This window comes from Papio anubis, chromosome 3, assembly GCF_008728515.1.
Source record: "Papio anubis isolate 15944 chromosome 3, Panubis1.0, whole genome shotgun sequence".
Taxonomy (NCBI): Eukaryota; Metazoa; Chordata; class Mammalia; order Primates; family Cercopithecidae; genus Papio; species Papio anubis.
The window spans coordinates 130,708,466-130,736,321 of NC_044978.1; the positions used below are offsets into that span (position 1 = coordinate 130,708,466).

At 37.1% G+C, this 27,856-nt stretch overlaps 1 protein-coding gene and 1 pseudogene across 1 annotated transcript in view; one reads left to right on the top strand and one right to left on the bottom strand.

Moving 5' to 3' along the window:
* Positions 1 to 27,856, top strand: part of PTPN13 (protein tyrosine phosphatase non-receptor type 13) — a 222,809-nt gene that overhangs the window by 105,910 nt on the left and 89,043 nt on the right. The window contains exons 8-10 of the mRNA XM_031664826.1: positions 8,320 to 8,415; positions 8,810 to 8,903; positions 14,048 to 14,270. Of these exons, the coding sequence (XP_031520686.1) occupies positions 8,320 to 8,415; positions 8,810 to 8,903; positions 14,048 to 14,270 (413 nt within the window). The remainder of the gene's footprint in view (positions 1 to 8,319; positions 8,416 to 8,809; positions 8,904 to 14,047; positions 14,271 to 27,856) is intronic.
* Positions 18,922 to 21,324, bottom strand: LOC101005834 (annotated as a pseudogene).

The following is a 27,856-nucleotide window of genomic DNA, read 5'->3' on the forward strand; positions in this document are numbered from 1 at the left end:
CTTTACTGTATTTCCCTTTGAATAGCAAGAAAAAAATGATTATTATTTAAGTTACTCCATGAGCTAAAATAAATAATTTTAATATTCAGTTTCTATTTGATTTATATCAGTTCCACAGAAGTAAATGAGAAGCAGGGATTTTCTGTAATATTGGTCAAATATCACATGTATTTCAGGCATTAATGACTTAATTACTAGATTAAGAAAACTGAAGTATTAGATTATAAATGAGATGCAAATATATTTTGTGTCTCTGAATTATAATGTAGATAGAATCAATGACTTAGAAAGAAAAGAAGTGTCTACTGTGTTTCTATGGCTGGATTTTAAAGAGATTTGTAATTTAGACCAGTATTGTCCAACAGAATTTCTTCAATGGAGGAAATATTCTATATTTGCACAGTCCAACTCAGTAGCTACTAGCTACGTGTGACTATGGAGCACTTGCAATGTAGGTAGTGCAGCTGAGGAACTGAATATTTTATTTAAACTTACATAGTTACATGTGGCTAGTAGTCACCATATTGGACAGTGCATCTTTAGACTATTCCCTTATGACATTAGGTCAATATAAAATACCAACAATCAGTTGAGAAAAGACCGGTTTTAGAACCATTTGGGAGAAGTTGAGCAATAAATTGTTATTTAGTTTAAGAATACAACTGAGAATATATATTTACTTCTCTTCTTTTGGATTATCCAAGTGGAAAAATAAAATTACATTTTTTAAATACTAGAGAAAATTGAAGGTCAAACCAATACAGACTTTCCAGTGTCTGTATTCATGATAACGTGAGATCAGAGTTCACAGAAATAATACACTCCTTTATTGGAAATGAGAGACCTAATTTAAATCTACCCATAGCATGGTTCACATAGACCCAGTTTGGCTTTGACATGCACTCTAAGGACAGATTGATATGTCTTAAGAAAGATTGAAAATTGATCTTACTAACAATGGACATCATCACATTTTTTAAGACCCAGCAATTTTAAACTTAAGTGTTTCCTCATTTCATCGCAGTCCCCTTGTCTCTCCATTTGTCTCTCTGCCATGCAAGTTTGAATATGTTTATTCTCTGCTGTCAGCCATTTACCAATGTTCCATCACCTGAACAGGATAAAATTCTAGCTCCTTGGATCATCATACTTAAGGTTCCCCATGATTATATCTCTCACATCATCTTTTAGCATTTCCCATATCACACCTCACACTATCATTCTCTCCCTTTCTCTGTCTCTCCCTCCCTCCCTTTTTCTTTCTCTCCTCCCCACTCCCTTCCTTCTTACTCTTTTACCCTCTTTTCCTCCCTCCTTGCCTCCCCAGCTCTGAATTTGTGTGTATGTAGAGAAAAGAAATACACACACACACATACATACACAAACACACACGTATGTGGATGGATGGATGATTGATTGATTGATTGATTGATCTACCTACCTACTTACCTACCTACCTATTTATAGACCATTTTATATTTCCTTGCCTTTATTCACACAGCAATCTGCCTTAAGACTCAAAGCTTTCGGACATTGGTGTTTCAGGAATCTTTCTCTCACCTTCCCAGTTTAGGATGATGATGGGCTGTTTTTCTTTCAGGAACTTGTCTTTCCTCCTACAGACCTGGAAAATTTGGCCTGGTCTAATTCATAGCTGTATCCTTAGCATCTGCCACTACACCTGACATATAATAGGTACTCAGTAAGTGTTAATATAAACGGAGTGTTACAATGTGGCAATTAAAGTATTTTAATATATGCAGTGGTGCTATTTCAGATAATGGGTTACGACAATATTCTCTGGCAAGTTACACATATAGTGAGAAGAAATCATACCTCCTCTTCCTCTGTTTTGTCCAACTCTAAGAGTAAACTCACATACTTTTCACATATAACCTGAACAACCAACAGAGAATGTAATTGATTTCCTGTTGAACTCTGTACTCTTTGAAAGTTTTGAAAAGGACAATGAAGTCACAGTGAATTCTTGAAGATTCTGGAAGAATGATACAGTGAGCCTAGCCCACATCACAGCCCAGCTATGTGGCTACTGTATCACACAAGACCCCTAGAGAAGGAGGTGGAAACTGTTCATTCTTTTTGATATCCCTACTCTGCACATATTTTGGATCTATAGAGTGACTAACAGTTTACGGAGCATTTCTCCATACATCTTTCATTCCTTACATACATTCACACTTGTATGAGCTTTGTTCACCCAGGTTAAAAATTTTATTCATTATGTCTAGCTCTCAAGGGATTTAGAACATATTCTACTGATTGCAGTGTGGTGTAATATGGAATACAGTAGACTAGTAAACACATAAAAAAGACAGTCGCTAATCTCCCAAAATTATTCTCCCATAAAGGAAGCATAGAAAATAACACTTAATGTATGAGTACATAATATTATTACTGTGTTTTTTGCTTTGTTTGGAAATTGAAATATTTTGTTAGGACCCATATCCTTAAAAATGTGGGATTTTAAAAACTGTTTTATAGTTCTGCACTACAAAAGCAGTCATTTTATTTCTCTTCGAAACTTGTATCTGTAATTAGGGTCATGTATTAAAGGTAAAGAAATGTCAAGGTAAAAGTGGTTATTTAATTCTTGTTGCAATTGGCTGAGTCTCACTTTCTGCATATTACTTGTCTGAGCTTGAATATGTATCACTTGTAAATGGTGTTTCTAGATTACAATTTATGCTGGCTTAGATTCATTTTAATGTGAAAATTGTAGACTTGAATGTTTCATTTGAAATAGCTTTATATAATCCCGGAATATTATGCAGGTCTTCATAATCCATGTCTGATCTCCTAAACATTTAAACTCTAGTGTACATGATCACATGCCACAACTTTGTATGATAAAAGTGCTAATTGTGTTAAGTGGTGGCAGAAATTGACACTCTTAGTTGTCAAGAACTTATGGCAAAACACACTTGCCTGTTGAAAAACTGCTTTTCATTGTTGCTGTATAAATGGCATCAATATAATAGAGTCACTGTGAACTTTGTTCAGAGGACAAGATTACAAGTAAAGGCTAATAAAATATTTGTTAAGTTTTTATACCTCATATTCTGACAAAAAGTATACTTTTAATTATGGTAAAATAGTGCTAGAGATGAAAGGGTATCTTCTAATTTCAGAGTATATATGATTATAGAATCTGTGTAACTAGACTGCTGTCCAAATTTCAATTCTTTGTTTTCTGTATTTTCTTGAGACAGGGTCTCGCTCTGTTTCCTAGGCTAGAGTGCAGTGGCATCGTCTTAGCTCACTGCAACCTCTGCCTCCTGGGCTCAAGCAATTCTCTTGCCTCAGCCTCCCAAGTAGCTAGGACTACAAGCATGTGCCACCACACCTGGTTGCCTTTTTTTTTTTTTTTTTTTTTTGGAGAGATGAAGTTTCACCATGTTGCCCAGGCTGGTCTCAAACTCCTGGGCTCGATCAGTCCACCTGCCTCAGCCTCCCAAAGTGCTGGGATTACAGGCATAACCCAACATGATGGCCCAAATCTTAATTCTTTAAGCCATTCTTCATTAGTCCTTATTCTTTTCATTCTTTCATGACTATTCTACAAAATGGTTTTGGAGAGAATATATTGATATAAGTTTTATGTGTTTGTGTACATTTATTTACACACACCCTATTTGGTACTTCTTTTTTGGGGACATCACATTTGGTGACATAAAACCTAGGCTGATTTTACCCTCCCATTTGCTCTTTTCTTCTCATTAATATTTCTAACACTGTGATCTTTTGCTGAAACTTCATTTTCTGTAACTCAAAACTAAGTACTCATAGGAAGTCAAAAAGAAGGAAATTGTCTAGTAAAATAAGGAATAATTATGATTCTGAATGGGCCCTAGTACACTAATTTTTACATTGTAGGCTTCATTTAGATATTTACTAGCTCGGAAAAGAAATTTGCAAACCAACAAATTAGATATTGAGACTAATTTCAACCCCACAAAAGGCAAATAAATTCAATTTGACAACTGTAATGGTGAAAGCTTAAAATTTTGCCATTACAGTTATAACATTGCAATGAAGGTGGCTACATGTGCATTTTATAAAATGTGTATTGGTTATTCTAATAGGTCCATTGCACATGATTCAAGAATTTTGGCATTCAGAAAACTTTGTAATATTCTGGCCAGGCGCGGTGGCTTACGCCTGTAATCCCAGCACTTTGGGAGGCCGAGGCGGGCGGATCATGAGGCCAGGAGATCAAGACCATCCCGGCAAACATGGTGAAACCCCATGTCTACTAAAATTACAAAAAAAAAAAAAAAGTAGCCAGGCGTGCTGGCGGGCGCCTGTAGTCCCAGCTACTCGGGAGGCTGAGGCAGGAGAATGGCATGAACCTGGGGGGCGGAGCTTGCGCCACTGCACTCCAGCCTGGGTAACAGAGCGAGACTCCGTGTCAAAAAAAAGAAAAAGAAAACTTTGTAATATTCTGTAAGTATGTAGAAGCATCCTTTTGGTTTAAAAAAATCATAATAACCTGATACTTTCTAGTTTAACTACCAGCCAGGTTTTGTTGGTACTGGGAAATGGGTACATGAAGATTCATCATACTCTTTATTTTTGTGTCTGTTTGGAAGTTTCCACATACACAATTTTTTGAAAATCACCCGATTAATACCACATTCCTGGGATCTGTACCAAATCTAAAGTGCTGGAATTATACACTCAAAAATAGAAAACATGTTTGTGTGTCTGAATCCTCTAAAAAGAAAAATAGTTAATAATGTTAGCATACCTCATTGATAATTAGATATTACCTCTCTTCAGCAGACTGGAACAGAAGAAGAAAACCACTTTTATCTGGTTAGTGCCTACTAGATACCTTTATGTGCAGGTCATCTCAGAGAACCAAGAAATGTTTCTGCTCAGATGACCTGTAAACATGGAAAATGTGCCTCTCCATATATACCACTGCAAGATTCTCTTGGTAAAGAATATGTAATTTTATAACAACACCTGAAAACGTTAAATTTATTATTCAGAAATTTTTCAAGACACACTTCAGAACATAAGAAGCTCACAAAAAAGATTCTTACTACTTCAGTTAACATAGATACACCCACCCCTACCTCAGTATTAGAAGAAAAAGAAAAAAGTCTTTCTACCCCTAATAGGCAAAGCAAGTTATCCCATTTGTGTTTTGGAGTACCAGTGCTCTATTATTATAAAACAGTAAAGTATCATAAGGTAATAACCTCCTCCCCGAAGGTATATTACTGAAAACATTTACAGACCAATAGTTCATCAAGGGAAAATGATTTATTATGTTTTTAAGAATGGTTAGTCAAAGTTGCGTTTATTTGTTTTACAGAAGGAACCCAGAGATTGAAAAAAGTGTATTAGTAGTGTCAGAGTAAACTGAAGATAAAAGAAAATAAAACATAGGGTAGTAGTAAGGGTGAGGAAATATGGATATGTGAAACAATATGAGAACAATTATAAAGTATCACCAAAGAATGGAAATTCAGATTAAAATTTATTTATGATTTTACAGCCACTTTGCAAAAATAGTTGTGAAACAATAAATTCATTTATTACTTAATATGGGGTGTGAAATTGTAACAAGGCGTAACATCCAATTGACTAAAAGTTATTTACTCAGTTTATTGAATAGGTTTATTGTGACTTCTACTTTTCTCTGTAAGATATTAAAACCATACTGCCTGTTTAGATTTGGTTCTTATCCATGGCCTTACTGGTCTTACTGTCCTGTGTGTTGCAATTCCAGGTTTGCAGTTCGGTTAAGTTTTTTTGGAAAATTTACTTAAAAATTTAGCATGAGGATTCTGTAACAATAAAACAAATGTACTTTGGTGTTCCTTGAAAATAGCAGTTCTTCCTAAGTAAAAATATAACTTGTATATAATGTACCATATTCATTCAATTTAAATTAGTATTAAATAAAATTATTGTTTTCCATCTTCTATAGTCCTTTCAGATTACATTCATAGTAAGCCAGAGGATTATTTTAAATTGTTTAGTTACCATAAGACTTTCCTGTGATAGGATGCAATCATTTAGGAAAAAAAGTACTGGTAAATACCTTGATTTTTCAGTTTTAAAACTCAATTGTTGTATTATTGATATTTCTGTTCACCATACCCAAAGCTAGACAAAGTCAAGTATGCAATATTATTCCTAGTTCTCCAAGTAAACATTATCCTAGAAGCAGTGCAGAACTTTCTCTCCATGGAGTCTGTGGCCAGTCATCTATACTTCTCGCATTTATTTAAAGCTTTGTCTCAACATGACTTATCCTTTCTGGGGCATAACCTCTCAATTTCCAGTTCATCATCCCTATTCTGGTTCCACAAACCTGGTTTCTATGGTACCATTTAACTATTTCATTTTTTCTTCTTTTTCTGTTAAGAATGTCTATTAAACACCTTCTAACATAAGGAATAATTTCATCATGTGAATGAAGACTGTCCTCAGGTTTGCAGACTAGCAAAAAACAATTCCGTACCAACCTTGATTCTCTACTGCCATGCACTTCGTGTCACTCCCCAGTTTTAGCTACTTCCCAAGGTCTCTTTTCTTCAATGTCCAAAAAAAAAAAAAAAAAAAAAAAAAGACACAAGAAAATTCTGATTGGTTCCACTAAAACTTAGATATTCTAGCCTATCCTGCATCTTCATGGCTACATGAAAGCTTTCATGTACGTTTTGCTGACTTTCATCAACATTGTTCACAGCAGAATTTCTTTAATCTTCTCAAGCTTCAGCCAAACAGGCTCCCAAGAGGTGATTGACTTTTTATTTCCAGGCAACTTTCTGACATGAATATCCTGGGATTGCCTCTGTATTTTCACCTTTTCCCTTGTCTGTTAGTTACTTCTTTTAAGAAGGAAAGATTTTTCCTCCTTGCCAGTCTAGTCATCCCACATGTGTTCTTTTTTCCATCTCCTGTTTTCTTCAACACATTTTTTATCAGTTTTTCCCACTACCATTTGCAACTTCAGTCTCTCCCACTCAACGGGCCTATTATCCACCACCTGAAATCAAGCACAGACATTCATTCCTCTGTGCAAAAAAAAAAAAAAAAAAAAAAACCCTCTCTATTTTTTTAAATCTTTTTTTCTTTCCCAAATCCTCAAAAATTCTTGAAAGAATACTGTGTACTCATTTTCTCAAATTCTTACCATCTAGTTATTCTTTAACTCTCTCTGATTTGGCCTCTGACCTATTCATGCAATGAAAATAGTTCTCCTAAAGATCACCGGTGACCTTTATGTACCACTTATATACATTTATTCTCTCAGAAAATATTAATGTTGTGTTTGCTATGTACCAGGTACTTGCTAGATTGCACCACTGCACTCCAGCCTAGGCAACAAAGTGAGACCCTGTCTCTAAAGAATAAAATAAATCTAGTTGAGGACCAGCTTATAAAAGGCTTTGAATACCAAGCTAAGAAGTTTTTAAACTGTATGTTGAAGACTCTGGTTTCAAGGATTTTAAGAAATATAATAGCTCAGGTTTTCATTTCTGGGAAGTTTACTTTCTGTAATGTGAATTATGCAAAGGAGCAAAACTGCAGAAAGGGGATTTAGGAGACAGGTAGTAGTTCAGGAGTGACATGAATAGTGTTCAATGATATAAACAGTGGGGCTGAAGGAGAGGGGATGGTTCAGAAATACTTAGATGGTAGGATTTAGATTTTAGTCCACACTTGCCCCTGGGCCCAGCCCCCTTGTACAGCTCACACTCTGCACAAACCTACGCAGTAACCCCTTCCAAATGCTTATCTTATTCTGGTGGAACTAAGCATTCTGTGTCAAATTAAGTATTGGGTTATTTATCTTCCACATTTCAAATTCTTTGAGATTGTTTTGTCTTTGGAGTGTCTATTCCTCATAGAATCTAACAGAATTACACATAGTAAACATTCAAAAACTGTAATAATGATGCTTACATAGTATCCGCTCTAAAAGCTTTGCGTATGTTAATTCAGTTAATTCTCACAGTCTTATGAGACGTGCACTATTATTATACCCCATTTCTGGCTGAATTAAAAGAAGAGTCATGGGGAGGTTAAATTACTTTCCTAAGGTCACACACTAGAAAGTGGTGGAACTGAGATTCAAACTGAGGCAGTCTGACTCCAGAGTCCATGCTCATAACCAACTCAAAAATTGGAACCCATTATTTGAATACACTCCAGCGATTGGTAAATTTAAAGCAATGTATAAAATGTTTTAGTCCCACAAGATTAAAAGTAATATTTTGATTTATGTGGAATAGCTAATGAGTTTGTTTTCTAATCTGTGTGTTTTCATCCTTTTAGAACCAGTTCGAAGATACAAAACTTACCATGGTGATGTCTTTAGTACCTCCAGTGAAAGTCCATCTGTTATTTCCTCTGAATCAGATTTCAGACAAGGTAGGAGACATCTGAAACAAGCAAACTGTTTGTAAGAAACCACGATTATTATTATTTTCAATAGTGTTGAAATATTAATATAAATTGTCAGAAAGAATAATACTGTCTAAAATTGCAAAATTAAAAAAAAACTGCTGGTTGCTTAGTAGTAGTATAAGAACTAGATAGCAGTTTCATCAAATAATGATGTAGTCCTTTTCATTACAGAGATAATAATTCATTGTCTTTAAAAGTAACATGATTTATCTCAAAAGAGTTTAGTAACATTATGTCATTAATTTTGTTCTGTGAATTTGATTTGTACAACTCTGTCTGCTAAGTGTTTGAGTTTTAAATAAAATTACTCTCATGTTTGTATCACCTTTGCCATTGTTTCTTTTTCATTCATAATTAGTGAAAAGAAGTGAAGCCTCAAAGAGGTTTGAATCCAGCAGTGGTCTCCCAGAGGTAGATGAAACCTTAAGTCAAAGCCAGTCACAGAGACCAAGGTATGTCATGAAAAAGTAGTGATGATACATTTCCAGTGACCAGTGTTTGTTTTTTATTTGAATTAAATAAATTTTTTTTTTTTTTTTTTTTTTTTTTGAGACGGAGTCTTGCTCTGTCACATAAGCTGGAGTGCAGTGGTGCAATCTCGGCTCACTGCAACCTCCATCTCCCAGGTTCAAGCAATTCTCCTGCCTTAGTCTCCCAAGTAGCTGGGATTACAGGTATGCGCCACTGCGCCTGGCTAGTTTTTGAATTTTTAGTAGAGATGGGGTTTCACCATATTGGGGAGGCTGGTCTCAAACTCCTGACCTCAAATGATCCACCTGCCTCAGCCTCCCAAAGTGCTGGGATTACAGGCGTGAATCAAGTATAATTTTTTTTATTATTATCCTTCTCCCTTTATTTTTTGTATTTTCCTTTTCTCTTCCTTTCCCTTAGCTCTCTTTGTTTTTATAAAAGTTCTCAGAAATTCATCAATTGTATGAAAGACAGAGTATTGGAATCTTTTAAAATCATGATGATTTTCTCTAATTATTTATAGTTGTGCTTAATTTTTAAAATTATCAATATGAATATAAAATAACAGGAAGTTGAAGGCATGGGATTAAAAATCTGTGAGAAGATAGTAAACCTTGATTTCTAAGAGAATAATACCTGTCTTGAAAAGTTGGAATAGGCTCAGCCAGCAAGCTTTCAGTGAGTATTTATTTATTGAATGAATAGTGAGTAGGTTACCACTAAGTAACCTATTATGTAAAAAGTTAATTATTCACTGTATCTTTCCTGGCTTAAAAGAGGTTATGCGGTATTTTTTTTAAAGCGTGATTTAGGCTATTTAGAGTTCATTTTCATAGTGATGTACTTAGTGAATTTCTTATAAAGTGTCAGTATTATGTTTGTGCTCAGCTTAGGATGGTGGTATTATAGCTGTGTGTTGATTTATGTTGTTTAAACTGAAAGGTGTCAAGTCAGCAGTGATGTGTGTCTTTGTCATGTATGCCCAGGTCTCTTATATGAACAAAAGATGTAGTTAATGCTAAGCATTAATTTCAAATTTGTAATATATTAGAGAACCAGAGGTTGCTTCAGAATTTACTTCTAAAATGTGGGAATCCTTTCTAATTCTAAATTTCAGTTTGTTTAATTCAGGTGCCACCAAATAGAAAAGAATCACTTGGAAATAAACAGAAACTTGCCCCTTAGCTAATTAATTCTGCCAGACACTGTTTCACACTTGTAAACTATTAATAGGTCAGGTAACCCTAGCCATGTGATTAAAACAGACTATTCACAGTTCAGAGTCTACATAATTAAATACTTTATACTAAAATTATTCTTTAGTTAATGGTCCACTTTTTTTTTATTTTTTTGAGACGGAGTCTCGCTTTGCTGCCCAGATGGAATGTAGTGGCACTATCTCGGTTCACTGCAACCTCTGCCTCCCAGGTTCAAGCAATTCTCCTGCCTCAGCCTCCCAAGTAGCTAGGATTGCAGGAGCCTGCCACCATGCCCAGCTAACTTTTGTATTTTTAGTAGAGATGGGGTTTCACCATTTTGGCCAGGCTGGTCGTGAACTCCTGACCTCAAGTTATCCACCCACCTCAGCCTCCCAAAGTGCTGGGATTACAGGTGGGAGCCACTGCGCCTGGGCTAATGGTCCACTTTTAATTAAAGTTGTTTCTTTTGTTTCTTGTACTTTTTAAAATAGTCTAATTTTTTTTCTTTGAGGAAAACTCTGGTAAGTATTCATTTACGTAAAGCAATCTATATTTGCATAATAGCATTTTATATTACTGTGCCCTTGTGATGACCCCATTTTGATAATTTTGGACAAAGAGGTAGGAGACAAAGATCTATGCTTTATATTACACAGTTTTCTTTTTATTTTTATTTTTTAATATTTATTTTCGGTTTGGGGGTACATGTGAAGGTTTGTTATATAAACACTTGTCACGGGGGTTTGTGTACATACCATTTTGTCAAGTAGGTATTAAGCCCAGTACCCAACAGTTATCTTTTCTGTTCCTCTCCCTCCTCCCACTCTCCCCACTCAATTAGACCCCAGTATCTATTGTTTCCTTCTTTGTGTTCAGAAGTTCTTGTCATTTAGCTCCAACTTACAAGTGAGAACATGTGGTATTTGGTTTTCTGTTCCTGCATTAGTTTGCTAAGGATAATAGCCTCCAGCTCTATCCATGTTCCCACAAAAGACATGATCTCATTCTTTTTCATGGCTAGATAGTATTCCATTGTGTATATGTACCACATTTTCTTCATACAATCTGTCATTCATGAACATTTAGAACATTTAGGTTGATTCCATGTCTTTGCTGTTGTAAATAGTGCTGCAGTGAACATTCTTGTGTATGTGTCTTTATGGTAGAATGATTTATATTCCTATGGGTATATACCCAGTAATGGGATTGCTGAGTCTGATGGTCATTCTGCTTTTAGCTTTGAGGTATCTCCATATCGTTTTCCACAATGGTTGAACTAATTTACACTCCCAACACTGTGTAAGTGTTCCCTTTTCTCTGCAACCTCACCAGCATATATTATTTTTTGACTTTTTAGTAATAGCCATTCTGACTGGTGTGAGATGGTATCTCATTGTGGTTCTGATTTGCATTTCTGTAATGATCAGTGATATGAAGCTTTTTTCAGTGCTTGTAGGCTGCACGTATTTTGAGGGTGTCTTTTCATGTGCTTTGCCCACTTTTTAATGGAGTTGTTTGTTTTTCTTTTGTAAATTTAAGTTCCCTATAGATGCTGGCTATTAGACCTTTGTCAGATGCATAGTTTGCAAATATCTTCTCCCATTTTGTAGGTTGTCTGTTTACTCTGGTTTTCTAATGAAGCAAAAGCATGTGGGAATAACAACAATAAGAAACCAATATTGAATTGCACAAAGCTCAGTGTTGAATTGAGGGAGAATGTGTTTTAGAAGTGACTTTTCTCTATGCATCTAATTTGGAACCTATGAATAGTTACTATTATGCCCACTTTAGCCAATTGAAAACTCTTGCTTTTAATATAAACAATAGAAATAGAGATAACACCTGAAGAAGCATTGGGATATGTGTTAACAATTGATTTATAGCCAATTTGGTTTGGGTTTTTAAATTTTAAAACATACTCATTGAAGCAAAATTAAATCATTTTGGGAGGCTTATGTTAATTTTCTTGATAAGGAACCTCAAAAGTGTCAAGGTTATGAGAGAATCTTAATTTTGATTGTTTCCATATTTTATTTAAGGAAACATTAAGGCCACCGTATTTGTCAAATCTATGTTTAAGGGGTAAACTGTATTTTTTTTTTTCATACTTTATGGGGAGAAAAAGCCCATGTGGTGTTCATAGCATCTGAGATAGATATAGGTTTAGGTGAAAGAAAAATGTTTCAGGAAATAGATTGTTAGCTGTATGTATGTATTGTCTAATGTTACGTTGCTAAACTCTATTTCTTTTTACTAGTTCCATCTTTTTTCTGCCCACTTAAATACACATTAGCTTAAAATACTGTCCAAATTCCTATTCACTTGCAGAATACACTCTGATAATATCCTTAACATGCTGGTACGTAGTCAGGAGTCCTGTTTTCTTCTTTAGGTCACACATTTGTAAAATCTATAAATAGTGCTGTATTTGTACATGTTGCATGCTTCTTTACAAAAGTTTCCGTTCCTTTTAGCTGGAATAAAATGGCAAAACAGATCCAGAGAGTGCTATTGATTTGTATCATAGTGGGGTGGGGGGAGATTAACAGGAAATTATGAGTCAGATGCAGCAGAATGAGTAATTTTTTTATTCTGAGCTATCAAAAGTGTCTTTCAGTGACCAAAAAGGGCATTCAAAGTGGTTTCCAAAGAGAATTTCTAAGCCTTTTTATATATTAGCTTTTGAAGTAAGTTTATACATAGTACGTTCCCACTGCCTCTGTGCCTCTCTGTTTGTTGAGGTAACCTTTGTTTCCACTCCAAACAGAGCTGTTTTTGTTTTTGACTTTTGTCTCAAACTTTTCAGTTTTTATAGAAGTTTTGGTTAGATATCATATTTGGAGAGATAACAGTGATAATTATTTTTGCTACCTTTTAGTAGCTCTGATGTGAAATAATTTTAGCTAGAAGACTGTAATATTTTATGAAAATAACAGATTTGAGTGTAAATGTGTGCATTCAAGGTCTTATTATTATCTTTGACCCTCCCCTTAAGTGAGAGTGAGCCATAAAATTACATTCAGTTATTGACTTTACAAGTAATCATTAAGCACCTGCCATGTACTAGGTGCTTTTAGATACTGGAGATAGAGTAGTGAACAACATAGAAAGTCCCTTGAGGGAAATGAGAGATAGCCAATAACTATGAAAAAGCAAGTAAATAATAATACTGCCATATAATGATGGTGCCTTGAAGAAAGATAAAGCTACCTAAGGGAATAGGGAGAGCAGGGAGTAATGTCCAAATTCTGTTTGATATAGGTAGTGTGATCAGAGTTTCATTACTACAACAAGAGGCTCCTAACACCCAAGAGACTTCAAGGGTTTTAGGAGCTCTTTGTCAAGAACTGGGGACAAAGATCAAATACATATTTCCTTCCCTTTCCCCCTTCCCCCTCCCCCATCCCCCCTTTCCCCTCCCCCATCCCCCCTTTCCCCTCTCTCTCCTCCTTCCCCTCCCCCTCTCAGTCTCCTCTCCTCTCCTTTCTTCTGTCACCCAGGGTGGAGTGCAGTAGTACCATCCCAGCTCACTGCAGTCTCAACCCCCTCACCCCCAGGCTCAATCAATTCTACGCCTCAGCCTCCTGAGTAGCCAGGACTACGGGTGTGTGCCACCTTGGCCAGCTAATTTTTTGTATTTTTTGTAGAGACAGGGTTTCACCATGTTGCCCAGGCTAGTCTCAAACTCCTGGACTAAAGTGATCCAACCGCCTCACCTCCCAAAGTGCTGGGATTACAGGCATGAGCCACCACACCCGGCCTATATATTTCTTCATACTATACTATGTAATGCAAAGATTCTTCTGAGATGGGAAAATAAAATTTGTTTAAGCTCTTGCAACCTTACTTAAAATGAAGTTTGCTTGATTAGCCTTAAAACAATTGTTTTCCTCCCAATCCTCACCTGTCTCCTCTTTTCTATATAGCAGACAATATGAAACACCCTTTGAAGGCAACTTAATTAATCAAGAGATCATGCTAAAACGGCAAGAAGAAGAACTGATGCAGCTGCAAGCCAAAATGGCCCTTAGGCAGTCTCGGTTGAGCCTATATCCGGGAGACACAATCAAAGCATCCATGCTTGACATCACCAGGGATCCATTAAGAGAAATTGCCCTAGAAACGGCCATGACCCAAAGAAAACTGAGGGTAAGTTGATTCTCTGGTCACTACACATCTAAACCTGCTCTCACAGGGAACTCTTGGGCAAAGTACTTTTAAAAATTGCTATAGGTATCCATCTAAAGTTACCTGTAGATGAAACTGAAATCCCATATTCATTTACACTGGGATTAAATATCTTTTGGTTGATATTAAAATAAACATTTAGCTATTTTCATTATTTCATTTAAAAAATAACTTAGATGAATTTAGAGTGTCCTAACTATATACTTTAAAAGTATATTCATAATCCTTAAAGTTAACTGGCTGTATTTGGTATTGTGGGAGATTATTTTTTAATATTAAGAAATTTATTATTCCATATGTTGAGAAGATCAGACATGGAAAGTTTAAGATTAGTTCCAAAGTTCAAAGAGATGTTGTTATCAAGGCGGTGCTTGGTGGCTCAAGCCTGCAATCCATACACTTTGGGAGGGCCAGAGCCAGGGCAGATCATGGAGTCCAGGAGATCAGGAGGTCATCCTGGCTAGCAGTGAAACCCGTCTCTACTGGCTCACAAAATGGCAGGCCAGTGCAGGCCTGTAGTCCCATGGCTTCTCGGGAGGAAGTAAGAGGCAGAAGAGGCAAGCAGCCAGGAAGTGGAGAAAAACTGCAGTAGAAGCTGGGAATCAGCCACCTCAACCTGCCAGGCAACAGTGGACTCGTCTCTGAAAAAAAAAAAAAAAAAAAAAAAAAGAATGTTATCAAGTGCATTTCATCTCGCTGCTCCATCATTCTCAGAATTTTAGTAATAATTGACTTTATAGTTAAGGGACCATTTAATCAGACATCCTTATCCTCACATTTACAGTATCCAAGGATGAGAAGAGGTGTTATCTTGTAGCTTAATATCATGGAAGGATATTTTGTAATGTGCCATTCTTCTAGTTAATTGTATATTTTCTTTCAGCCTGACTGTTTGCGGCATAAAATCAAAATGAACGGTTCTTTTCTCATGTAAACTATCTTAAATATTTTACAACTTCTATATTATTGTTAGTGTTATAAAATACTTTATTACGTGACTTTACTGTGTACTATAATTTCTTTAGTCAGTTCCAATTATTGACATTTTAAATGTTTCTAATTTGCTGTTGAAAGTAATGCTCTAAAGCAGGGCTCCACAAGTCAGCATTGGTCCATGGCCTGGTCACAGCAGGAGGTGAGCAAGGAGCTAGCATTGCCACCTGAGCTCCACCTCCTGTCAGATCAGCGTCAACGTTAGATTCTCATAGGAGCATGAGCCCTGTTGTGAACTGCGTTACATGTTCCTTATGAGAATCTAATGCCTGATGATCTGAAGTGGAACAGTTTCATCCCAAAACCGTCCACTCCTACCTATCTGTGGAAAAATTTTCTTCCACAAAACCCGTTCCTGGTGCCAAAAAGATTGGGGACAGATGCTTTAATGAACATCCCTGTAGCTAACTCATTGCAGATAACTTTCTCCAAGTAAAATAGCCTAGTCAAAGGCAGACACCGTTTAAGACATTTGATACATATTGTCAAATTACCCTTCCAAAAGTTTGTGCCAGTTTTTTCTTCCTATGATCATGCCTGTTTCTTCATATTCTTACCTATTCTGGATATTATCATTCTTTTTTACTATCACCAACTTGAAAGGTGAAGCAATATTTTATTTGTAATGTTAGTTTAAAATAATTCTTCAAAAGCAAAATAAATAATAGCAAACCTGGTAAAATCTAGAATGATTTTTTCTTTTTAGTTCTGCACTAAGAAATTATATTACCCTATACTATTTTCATTTTCTGTTCTTTGCTTCAGAGAATTATCTTAAAAGCACATTTGTATGCTCTGAAGTTAATAGAATTCAAATTTCCTTAAGAAAGGAAAAAAATTTCCTTAGAGAAATTTTTTCTCTAAGGAGAAAAAACTGTTGGGTGGTGAAAATTGCATTGAACTACAAATTGGAAGACATGTATTCTATTCCTTATGATGCTGTTATATGACTTTATGTAAATTTTAAAACCTCTTTATTCCTCATTGTGCTAATTTTTAAAATGTGGAATTGGATTGTAGTTTATGAAACACTACCCAATTTTTGAAGTTTTTAGATTCCAATAAAATGTAACTGAACATATTTCAGGCAAAAGGAAGAAATTCAATAAGGCTTCATCAATTTATTACCAATATCTACATCAAAACTAAGTAATAGGTAGGATGTCATACAATATAGTATGGGCTTCCAATATAATAATTCAGTGAGCAGCACAAATGGCACATACATATACACCCCTTTTTCCTAAACCTTAGTTTTAGATAGCTAAGCTAGACTTTGGTTCATTCACAATTCATAAATTACAGATCGTACCTTTATAGCATGCCACTGTTATATGTCATTTTGCTAAAATCCTGTTTCCTTTCTTAGGCAGTCAATTTCTAGCTATTTCAAACAAAACATTTCTTCATCAGAGATATTCTGTGTCAGTGATTAGATAATTTGAACTACTGGTCATTAAAGGACTATATAGTGTTTTTTCTGAAAAGAGCTGGAGGTTATATTTCTGAGGCTGAAAAGGGTAATGGGGTTTGGAAGTACGCTTTAAATTAATATTCTTTCCCAAAACATAAATTTTTAGGATTTTTTTTTCTTTTGGTGCAGACTCATCTTAACTTCTTCATACCCTATTGCCATAGTTGATCTTTATTAGATTCTGTGTTTCCCATGGCAGACCAGTTTATTCTTCTTTTATATATATACTTTAAGTTCTAGGGGACATGTGCACAATGTGCAGGTTTGTTACATAGGTGTACATGTGTCATGTTGGTTTGCTGCAGCTATCAACTCGTCATTTTACATTAGGTGTTTCTCCTAATGCTATCCCTTCCCCAGCTCCCCACCCCCTGAAAGGCCCTGGTGTGTGAGGTTCTCCGCCCTGTATCCAAGTGTTCTTATTGTTCAGTTCCCACCCATGAGTGAGAAAATGTGGTGTTTGGTTTTCTGTTCTTGTGATACTTTCCTGAGAATGATGATTTCCAGCTTCATCCATGTCCCTGCAAAGGACATTAACTCATCCTTTTTTATAGCTGCATAGTATTCCATAGTGTATATGTGCCACATTTTCTTTATCCAGTTGGACATTTGGGTTGGTTCCAAGTCTTTGCTATCGTGAATAGTACTGCAATAAACATACGTATGCATGTGTCTTTATAGTAGCATGATTTATAATCCTTTGGGTATAGACCCAGGATTGGGATTGCGGGGTCAAATGGTATTTCTAGTTCTAGATTCTTGAGTAATCGCCACAGTCTTCCACAAAGGTTGAACTACTTTACACTCCCACCAACAGTGTAAAAGTGTTTCTATTTCTCCACATCCTCTCCAGCATCTGTTGTTCCCTGACTTTTTAATGATCACCATTCTAACTGGCATGAGATGGTATCTCATTGTGTTTTTGATTTGCATTTCTCTGATAACCAGTGATGATGAGCATTTTTTCGTGTGTCTGTTGGCTGCATAAATGTCTTCTTTTTTTTTCACATTTAACCTAATTTTATTCATGCTTGCCTTGGGATGGGGAATAGATCATTCAGTAAAAACACACAGTAAAAACAAAATATCTTGTCATGTACAACTTTTAAACTACAATAATGATGCACCTTAATTACTTCCATGCACACAAGTCTAACATTCTTTTTTTTTTAAAAAAACAAACACAATTAAGACTTCTAGGAGCATTTTATAATAAAGTAATTCCTAATTAATTTTTCTTTGTAGATAGATCAAGCACCTCCAAAATACAAATTCCTATACACAGTGAGTATGTTACTTGAAATGAACACTTAAGTGAATTAAGTACGTGGACAGCCTTAGGATAAGCTGACATTATAGATTCAGCTAGGTAGGCAACAAACCATAGTGACAAATGGAAAAAGTGTATTTGCAAATAAGTTTTTAAAACTAAGCCAATTTTTTATAATTAAATACAGAAAATATACTGATTTGCTAAAATAAATAAGATGTGATGTATTAACACTTTACTATGAAGAATGCATACCAGAACATTTATAAACAATGAATGAGTTTTATTAAGAATAGTTTACTACAATAAACACTGGCTAAATAGAAGTGCATTTTGTGAAGCACTAAGAGTGGTATATGTTTTGCCACATACTCTTGTTACCTTGAGGTAGATAACACATGTGTACCTAATTCGGCATTCATTTTCACTTGTTGCCGGTATCATGTGTTTTAAGAAATGTGTACAGTATGAACAACTTGAAAATACTCATGAATGCAAAATGTCTTAGAAAAAATAGCTACTTTCATGCAATTATGTACAGTCTCACTGTATAAATTTCAAGGCAAGGTTTGTTTCCTGTAAAACGGATCATTGTTCTATGAGAGAATGTTCTTTACTTAGTGCATTTCTTTTCTCCTCCTGCGTTACGTTATTTTGCTCTAGTCTGTATTTTTGTGTGCAAATGACATGCCAGTTAAAATGAAAACTGTCTCACATGTAGAAAAAGAAAGTTTGGATTTTAAAAACCAATAACTCATAAAATCCTTACTAAATGACACCATCTGATTCAAGTAAAAAATGACTTAAACACTAGTAATAAAAGAAGACAAAACACATTTCCTGAAGAATACAAAGATAAATGTCTGCTGAATGTTTTAGTTCAGATGTATCAGAATGCTGCTGTATGTTTTATGAGGAATTTGAGGGGAAGATTTCATAGCAGAAGGTATGTGGACTGTATTGACTTAAGTGGTGACCCAACTGGACTGTGAAACTGTGGGATGTCTGTGGACTCGAGCTGCTTGTTAAAGAGGAACTCCCCACTGTTGTTCAGAAATCCTTCCTCATGTCCTTTCTCCCCAAGCCTCCCATCTTCTACTGGCTCAGTTTCTAGCATTTCAGTATCTTCTTTCCTGCTAGAGAACTTGTCCAAGTAACTAGTGTGTTTTCCTTCTCAAGTTGTTCATCCTTCCTTACCTCACACAACTGATTGATGAGATAACAGTCCTCCCCACCACTCACAAACTGGCTGTCCCAAGAAGAGTGGTACAAGGCTTCTAATTGAGCCAGATTTGCCATTCCTTTTTCCTGTTTTTCTCAGCTTACTGACTTTGATATCAAACTTTTCAATTCTAGTTGGGACACTGAGCTCTTCAAGTCATTTAATTTATCAATAACATCAGCAGGCTCATCTTGGGAACTAAGTTGAATAGTTCCTGCAATAAAGGAATCAAATTCAAATCCCTGATTCTTTTCCCTTTCTTTTCCAGCCATTTGCTGTGATGCTTCCTCTAGTGCTATCTGGGCTTTAACCAATGCATTCCTTTCACATTTTGATTTGCCTTTCTTATCAGATTTTTCTTTGCTTTGTGCTTTCCAACTGGAAAGATCTATAATAAGCTTGGGTTCATAGTAATGGTTAACTTCACTCTCTCTCCAAACTAAGTTATCTAAATATGATGATGAGCTCGTTTTGTAGTTACAAGTATGGCTACACTCCAGATAACAATATTTGTTTTCATGATGATCTGAGTATTGCCAACAAGCCTCAGTAGAGTAATTGGTATCAAAAGCAGGATCCTCCAGATACTTTTCCCGATCTCCCTCCAAATATTTTCAGGGATCAACTTGTACTTCTTCTTCATCAGTGACATCGGGAAGAGCTCTTGGATCAAGCTGAACTTCATCAATATCAAAGTTGTTATGTATAGGCCAATCATGCTCTGAAAACTGACAATCATGGTACCTTTCCCAGTTATAAATGTGACTGTGAGTTTCATCCAGAAGCAAAATATCATCAACTTCATCTTCAATATGAAAAGGATGGCTTGAAGTTGGCTCATCCATTGGAAAAGAATATATGCTCATGTAAGGATGGGAGAGCGCTTCTTCTGCTGTTAACCGATCCATGGGGCTAAATATCAAAATTTGTTCCAGGAAATCCAGTGCTTCTTGACTGATTCCTGGAAGCAGCTGAGTTAAAGGTTTGTGTGACTCAGTCATGTCATTTCTAATGTAAACTGGAATTATGCTGAGAAGCTCCTGATGATCTTCCTCATGTACAACAGGAATAGATTTTAAAATCAGCTGCATCTGTTCAAGTTCGTGTGCACCTGCAAAAAGGTTTTACCAGTCAGCATTTCAGCAAAGAATGCAGCCTGCAGCCCACATGTCAATGGCTTTAGTGTAATTATTAGGAGAAAGTAAAAGACGTGGAGATCTGTACCAATTAGTAACCAATCCTTCAGAAAGATGACCCTTTTGGGAATAATGAGGATCCATGATCCATGCAAGACCAAAGTCACCTATCTTCAGCACCAAGTCTTCAGTATTGATGAAAAGATTAGCTGGTTTGAGATCTCTGTGCAGTACATTTGCAGAGTGAATATACTTGAGCCCCTGTAGCAGCTGATACATGAACAGCCTGGCATGCTCTTCCAGTACAGGGCCCTGCTCCAGCACATTAGCCAAGTCTCCATGTACTCCTGAGCAATGTAAACACTGTTCAGTTCCATAAGAGAGCCCATATCGTCTGTTTATTGGCTTCTACTGGGACCAAGAATTTCAAACACTTTCACAGTGTTACTATGGTCAAGTCTTCTAATAATTTTGATTTCACGTAGAGCATGTTTGATACTCTAGGGATCAGTAAGGGCAGTTTTCTTGATGGCTACTCTTCTGTCACAGGCATTGTCTACAGCAGAAGAAACTAAGCCATTGCCTTCACAACCAATGGTTTTAAGTCCATATACCTAGAACCCAGATCAAAACCATGAATGTTCATGAGACTTTCAAATTTCTCTGTCATTTTGAAACCCTTACTATTGCCTTTTCCCTTCGAATTGAACTTGTGTAAACAAGGAAGAAAACTGGCATCAAAAGGAAAGATCTTTCAAAAAGTGAGAAGAAAAATAATTATGCTTCCACAGCAAGATGGTTTCTTGATGTTCATTGCATATGCCAGACAGGCCTGTTGAGTTCCCCTTAGATTTAAAGCTCAAAAAGCTCTACTCATATTGAGAATTAAAAAGATTGCAGTACTCATAGCTCAAGAAAGCGGCAGAAACTCTGCAGACATTTAAAGAAAACAAGAAACTCAAACGGAATGAAATGACATACTGTACACTCAAATTACCATGCTAAACGATTTAACATTTAACAAAAATGAGTACCATGCTAAACGATTTAACATTTAACAAAAATGTAAATAAATATGCACACAACAGGCTTCTATGAACATTCTCCTCACAGTGAAGATACATTCAGTGTTGGATTGGTCCTGAGCAGCATCATTCTAAGGTGCTGATAAGCACTATTTCTGTTTTGCTTCTTTTCTTCCTTTGTTGCTATATATTTATTTCAACAGGAAGCTGTGGCAGCTGTTGGTTAACAGAAGATGTCTTTTGTTCGTGATCAGGTGGCTCCAGCTCACCACAATCACAATCAAAGCTCCCATCCATCTTACTCTGATACAACGAGACTTCTCTGACTCATCGAGAGAGTGTGGGGCTTGCGGAGAGCCCCCAGTGTCAGCTCAGGTCTCCGGCTGTGCTGGCGGCAGAGGTGTCTCCGAGGCTCTCGCTTTGCCACAGTCACCGCCATGTAACCCCGACCCGCAAGAGAGGGCGAAGACAAATGTCTTCTTTTTTTTTTTTTTTTTTTTTAAATTTATTTATTATTATTATACTTTAAGTTGTAGGGTACATGTGCATAACGTGCAGGTTTGTTACATATGTATACTTGTGCCATGTTGGTGTGCTGCACCCATCAACTCGTCATTTACATCAGGTATAACTCCCAATGCAATCCCTCCCCCCTCCCCCCTCCCCATGATAGGCCCCGGTGTGTGATGTTCCCCTTCCTGAGTCCAAGTGATCTCATTGTTCAGTTCCCACCTATGAGTGAGAACATGCGGTGTTTGGTTTTCAGTTCTTGTGATAGGAGAAGTGTCTCTTTATATCCTTTGCCCACTTTTGATGGGGTTGTTTGTTTTCTTGTAAATTTGTTGAAGTTCTCTGTAGATTCTGGATATTAGCCTTTTGTCAGATGGGTAGATTGCAAAAATTTTCTCCCATTCAGTAGATTGCCTGTTTACTCTGATGCTAGTTTCTTTTGCTGTGCAGAAGCTCTTTAGTTTAATTAGATCCCATTTGTCAATTTTGGCTTTTGTTGCTATTGCTTTTGGTGTTTTAGTCATGAAGTCCTTACCCATCCCTATGTCCTGAATGGTATTGCCTAGGTTTTCTTCTGGGATTTTTATGGCTTTAGGTCTAACATTTAACTCTTTAATCTATCTTGAATTAATTTTTGTATAAGGTGTAAGGAAGGGATCCAGTTTCAACTTTCTACATATGGCTAGCCAGTTTTCCCAGCACCATTTATTAAATAGGGAATCCTTTCCCCATTTCTTGTTTTTGTCAGGTTTGTCAAAGATCAGATGGTTGTAGATGTGTGGTATTATTTCTGAGACCTCTCTTCTGTTCCATTGGTCTATATATCTGTTTTGGTACCAGTACCATGCTGTTTTGGTTACTGTAGCCTTGTAGTATAGTTTGAAGTCAGGTAGCATGATGCCTCCAGCTTTGTTCTTTTTGCTTAGGATTGTCTTCACTATGTGGGCTCTTTTTTGGTTCCATATGAACTTTAAAGTAGTTTTTTCCAATTCTGTGAAGAAAGTCATTGGCAGCCTGATGGGGATGGCATTGAATCTACAAATTGCCTTGGGCAGTATGGCCATTTTCACGATATTGATTCTTCCTATTCATGAGCATGGAATGTTCTTCCATTTGTTTGTGTCCTCTTTTATGTCATTGAGAAGTGGTTTGTTGTTCTGCTTGAAGAGGTCCTTCACATCCCTTGTAAAGGTATTTTATTCTCTTTGTAGCTATTGTGAATGGGAGTTCACTCATGATTTGGCTCTTTGTTTGTCTGTTATTGGTGTATAGGAATGTTTGTGATTTTTGCACATTGATTTTGTATCCTGAGATTTTGCTGAAGTTGTTTATCAGCTTCAGGAGATTTTGGGCTGAGACAGTGGGTTTTCTAAATATACAATTATATCATCTGCAAACAGGGACTATTTGACTTCCTCTTTTCCTAGTTGAATACCCTTTATTTCCTTCTCTTGCCTGATTGCCCTGGCCAGAACTTCCAACACTATGTTGAATAGGAGTGGAGAGAGAGGGCATCCCTGTCTTGTGCCAGTTTTCAAAGGGAATGCTTCCAGTTTTTGCTCATTTAGTGTGATACTGGCTGTGGGTTTGTCATAAATAGCATTTATTATTTTGAAGTAGGTTCCATCAATACCTAGTTTATAGAGAGTTTTTAGAATGAAGGGCTGATTAATTGTGTTGAAGGCCTTTTCTGCATCTATTGAGATAATTATGTGGTTTTTGTCATTGATTCTGTTTATGTGATGGATTACATTTATTGATTTGCATATGTTGAACCAGCCTTGTATCCCAGGGATGAAGCCAACTTGATCATCATGGTGGATAAGCTTTTTGATGTGCTGCTGGATTCGGTTTGCTAGTATTTTACTGAGGATTTTTGCATCGATGTTCATCAGGGATATTGGTCTAAAATTCTCTTTTTTTGTTGTGTCTCTGCAAGGCTTTGGTATCAGCATGATGTTGGCCTCATAAAATGAGCTAGGGAGGATTACCTCTTTTTCTGTTGATTGGAATAGTTTCAGAAGGAATGGTACCAGCTCCTTCTTGTACCTCTGGTAGAATTTGGCTGTAAATCCATCTGGTCCTGAACTTTTTTTGGTTGGTAGGCTGTTAATTATTGCCTCGATTTCAGAGCCTGTTATTAGTCTATACAGGGATTCAAGTTCTTCCTGGCTTAGTCTTGGGAGAGTGTATGTGTGCAGGAATTTATCCATTTCTTCTAGGTTTTCTAGCTTATTTGCATCAAAGTGTTTATAGTATTCTCTGATGGTAGTTTGTATTTCTGTGGGGTCAGTGGTGATATCCCTTTATCATTTTTTATTGCATCTATTTGATTCTTCTCTCTTTTCTCTTTATTAGTCTTGCTAGCGGTGTATTTTGTTGATATTTTCAAACAACTAGCTTCTGGATTCATTGAGTTTTTTGAAGGGTTTTTTGTGTCTCTGTCTCCTTCAGTTCTCCTCTGACTTAGTTATTTCTTGCCTTCTGCTAGCTTTTGAATGTGTTTCCTCTTGCTTCTGTAGTTCTTTTAATTGTGATGTTAGGGTGTCGGTTTTAGATCTTTTCTGCTTTTTCTTGTGGGCATTTAGTGCTATAAATTTCCCTCTACACACTGCTTTAAATGTGTCCCAGAGATTCTGGTACATTGTGTCTTTGTTCTCATTGGTTTCAAAGAACATCTTTATTTCTGCCTTCATTTCGTTATGTACGCAGTAGTCATTCAGGAGCAGGTTGTTCAGTTTCCATGCAGTTGTGTGGTTTTGGGTGAGTTTCTTAATCCTGAGTTCTAATTTGATCACACTGTGGTCTGAGAGACAGTTTGTTGTGATTTCTGTTCTTTTACATTTGCTGAAGAGTGCTTTACTTCCAATTGTGTGGTCAATTTTAGAATAAGTGTGATGTGGTGCTGAGAAGAATGTATATTCTGTTGATTTGGGGTCGAGAGTTCTGTAGATGTCTATTAGGTCCACTTGTTGCAGAGCTGAGTTTAAGTCCTGGATATCCTTGTTAACCTTCTGTCTCGTTGATCTAATATTGACAGTGGGGTATTAAAGTCTCCCATTATTGTTGTGTGGGTGTCTAAGTCTCTTTGTAGGTCTCTAAAGACTTGCTTTATGAATCTGGGTGCTCCTGTCTTGGGTGCATATATATTTAGGATATTTAGCTCTTCTTGTTGAATTGATCCCTTTACCATTATGTAATGGCCTTCTTTGTCTCTTTTGATCTTTGTTCGTTTAAAGTCTGTTTTATCAGAAACTAGAATTGCAACCCCCACTTTTTTTTTTTTTTTTTTTTTTGGTTTCCATTTGCTTGGTAGATCTTCCTCCATCCCTTTATTTTGAGCCTATGTGTATCTCTGCATGTGAGATGGGTCTCCTGAATACAGCACACCGATGGGTCTTAACTCTTTATCCAATTTGCCAGTCTGTGTCTTTTAATTGGACCATTTAGTCCATTTACATTTAAGGTTAATATTGTTATGTGTGAACTTGATCCTGTCATTATGATATTAGCTGGTTATTTTGCTCACTAGTTGATGCAGTTTCTTCCTAGCATTGATGGACTTTACATTTTGACATGTTTTTGCAATGGCTGTTACCTGTTGTTCCTTTCCATGTTTAGTGCTTCCTTCAGGAGCTCTTGTAAGGCAGGCCTGGTGGTGACAAAAATCTCTCAGCATTTGCTTGTCTGTAAAGGAATTTATTTCTCCTTAACTTATGAAGCTTCGTTTGGCTGGATATGAAATTCTGGGTTGAAAATTCTTTTCTTTAAGAATATTGAATATTGGCCACCACTCTCTTCTGGCTTGTCGGGTTTCTGCAGAGAGATCTGCTGTTAGTCTGTTGGGCTTCCCTTTGTGGGTAACCTGACCTTTCTCTCTGTCTGCCCTTAACATTTTTTCCTTCATTTCAACCTTGGTGAATGTGACAATTATGTGTCTTGGGATTGTTCTTCTCAAGGAGTATCTTTGTGGTGTTCTCTGTATTTCCTGAATTTGAATGTTGGCCTGCCTTACTAGGTGGGGGAAGTTCTCCTGAATAGTATCCTAAAGAGTGTTTTCCAGCTTGCTTCCATTCTCCCCGTCACTTTCCGGTACACAGTCATATGTAGATTTGATCTTTTCACATAGTCCTATATTTCCTGGAGGCTTTGTTCGTTTCTTTTTACTCTTTTTTTCTGTAAACTTGCCTTCTCGCTTTATTTCATTAATTTGATCTTCAATCAGTGATACCCTTTCTTCCACTTGATCAAATCAGCTATTGAAGCTTGTGCATGTGTCACAAAGTTCTTGTGCCATGGTTTTCAGCTCCATCAGGTCTTTTAAGGTCTTCTCTACACTGTTTATTCTAGTTAGCCATTCATCTAACCATTTTGCAAGGTTTTTAGCTCCCTTGCAATGGGTTTGAACATGCTCCTTTAGCTCAAAGTTTGTTATTACCAAGCTTCTGAAACCTACTTCTGTCAACTTGTCAAAGTCATTCTCCATCCAGCTTTGTTCTGTTGCTGGTGAGGAGCTGCGATCCTTTGGAGGAGAAGAGGCACTCTGGTTTTTAGAATTTTCAGCTTTTCTGCTCTGGTTTCTCCCCATCTTTGTGGTTTTATCTACCTTTGGTCTTTGATGTTGGTGACCTACAGATGGGGTTTGTTGTAGATGTCCTTTTTTGTTGATATTGATGCTATTCCTTTCTGTTTGCTAGTTTTTCTTCTAATAGTCAGATCCCTCAGCTGCAGGTCTTTTGGAGTTTGCTGGAGGTCCACTCCAGACCATGTTTGCCTGGGTATCACCAGTGGATGCTGCAGAACAGCAAATATTGCTGCCTGATCCTTCCTCTGGAAGTTTTGTCCCAGAGGGGCACCCAACTGTATGAGGTGTCTGTCAGCCCCTACTGGGAGGTGTCTCCCAGTTAGGCTATGGTTGGGGGGCGGGTCAAGGACCCATTCTCAGAGCTCAAATGCCATGCTGAGAGAACCACTGCTCTCTTCAGAGCAGTCAGACAGGAATGTTTAAGTCTGCAGAATTTTCTGCTGCCTTTTGTTCAGCTATGCCCTGCCCACAGAGGTGGAGTCTATAGAGGCAGCAGACCTTGCTGAGCTGCAGTGGGCTCTACCCAGTTCGAGCTTCCCGGCCGCTTTGTTTACCTACCCAAGCCTCAGCAATGGCGGACATCCCTTCCCTCACCAGGCTGCAGCCTTGCAAGTTGATCTCAGACTGCTGCGCCAGCAGTGAGCAAGGCTCCATGGTTGTGGGACCTGTCGAGCCAGGAACGGGAGAAAATCTCCTGGTCTGCTGGTTGCTAAGACTGTGGGCAAAGTGCAGTATTTGGGTGGGAGTGTTCTGTTGTTCCAGGTGCAGTTTGTCTCAGCTTCCCTTGGTTAGGAAAAGGAAATCCCCCTACCACTTGGGCTTCCTGGGTGAGGCAACACCCCACTTCCCACTGGCTTCAGCTTGCCCCCCAAGGGCTGCACCCACTGTCCAACCAATCCCTATGAGATGTACCAGGTGCCTCAGTTGGAAATGCAGAAATCACCCATCTTCTGTGTCAATCACTCTGGGAGCTGCAGACTGGAGCTCTTCCTATTCAGCCGTCTTCCACTTTCATTCTTTCTACTCTATTTCTATTCTTGCTTAAAATGTGTCCTATTGGTTCATTGAATATTAATAAGCCCCTTATGTTAAACTTTTACTTTTACATAAATGTTATCTGTCACATGTTACACAGTCAATTAAATTGAATAGAATTCCTACAGCAAACAATCAATGAGCTGTACAACCAAATGCAAAGAAGAAACCAACAAAAATGAAATTCTGGTAACATCCATTAGTTCAAGCACACACCTACACATACACGCAAACCACCTGCCTCTGGCCTTAAGATTAGCCCTGGTTTCATTCTACCTTTTGCCCATTAAGATATAA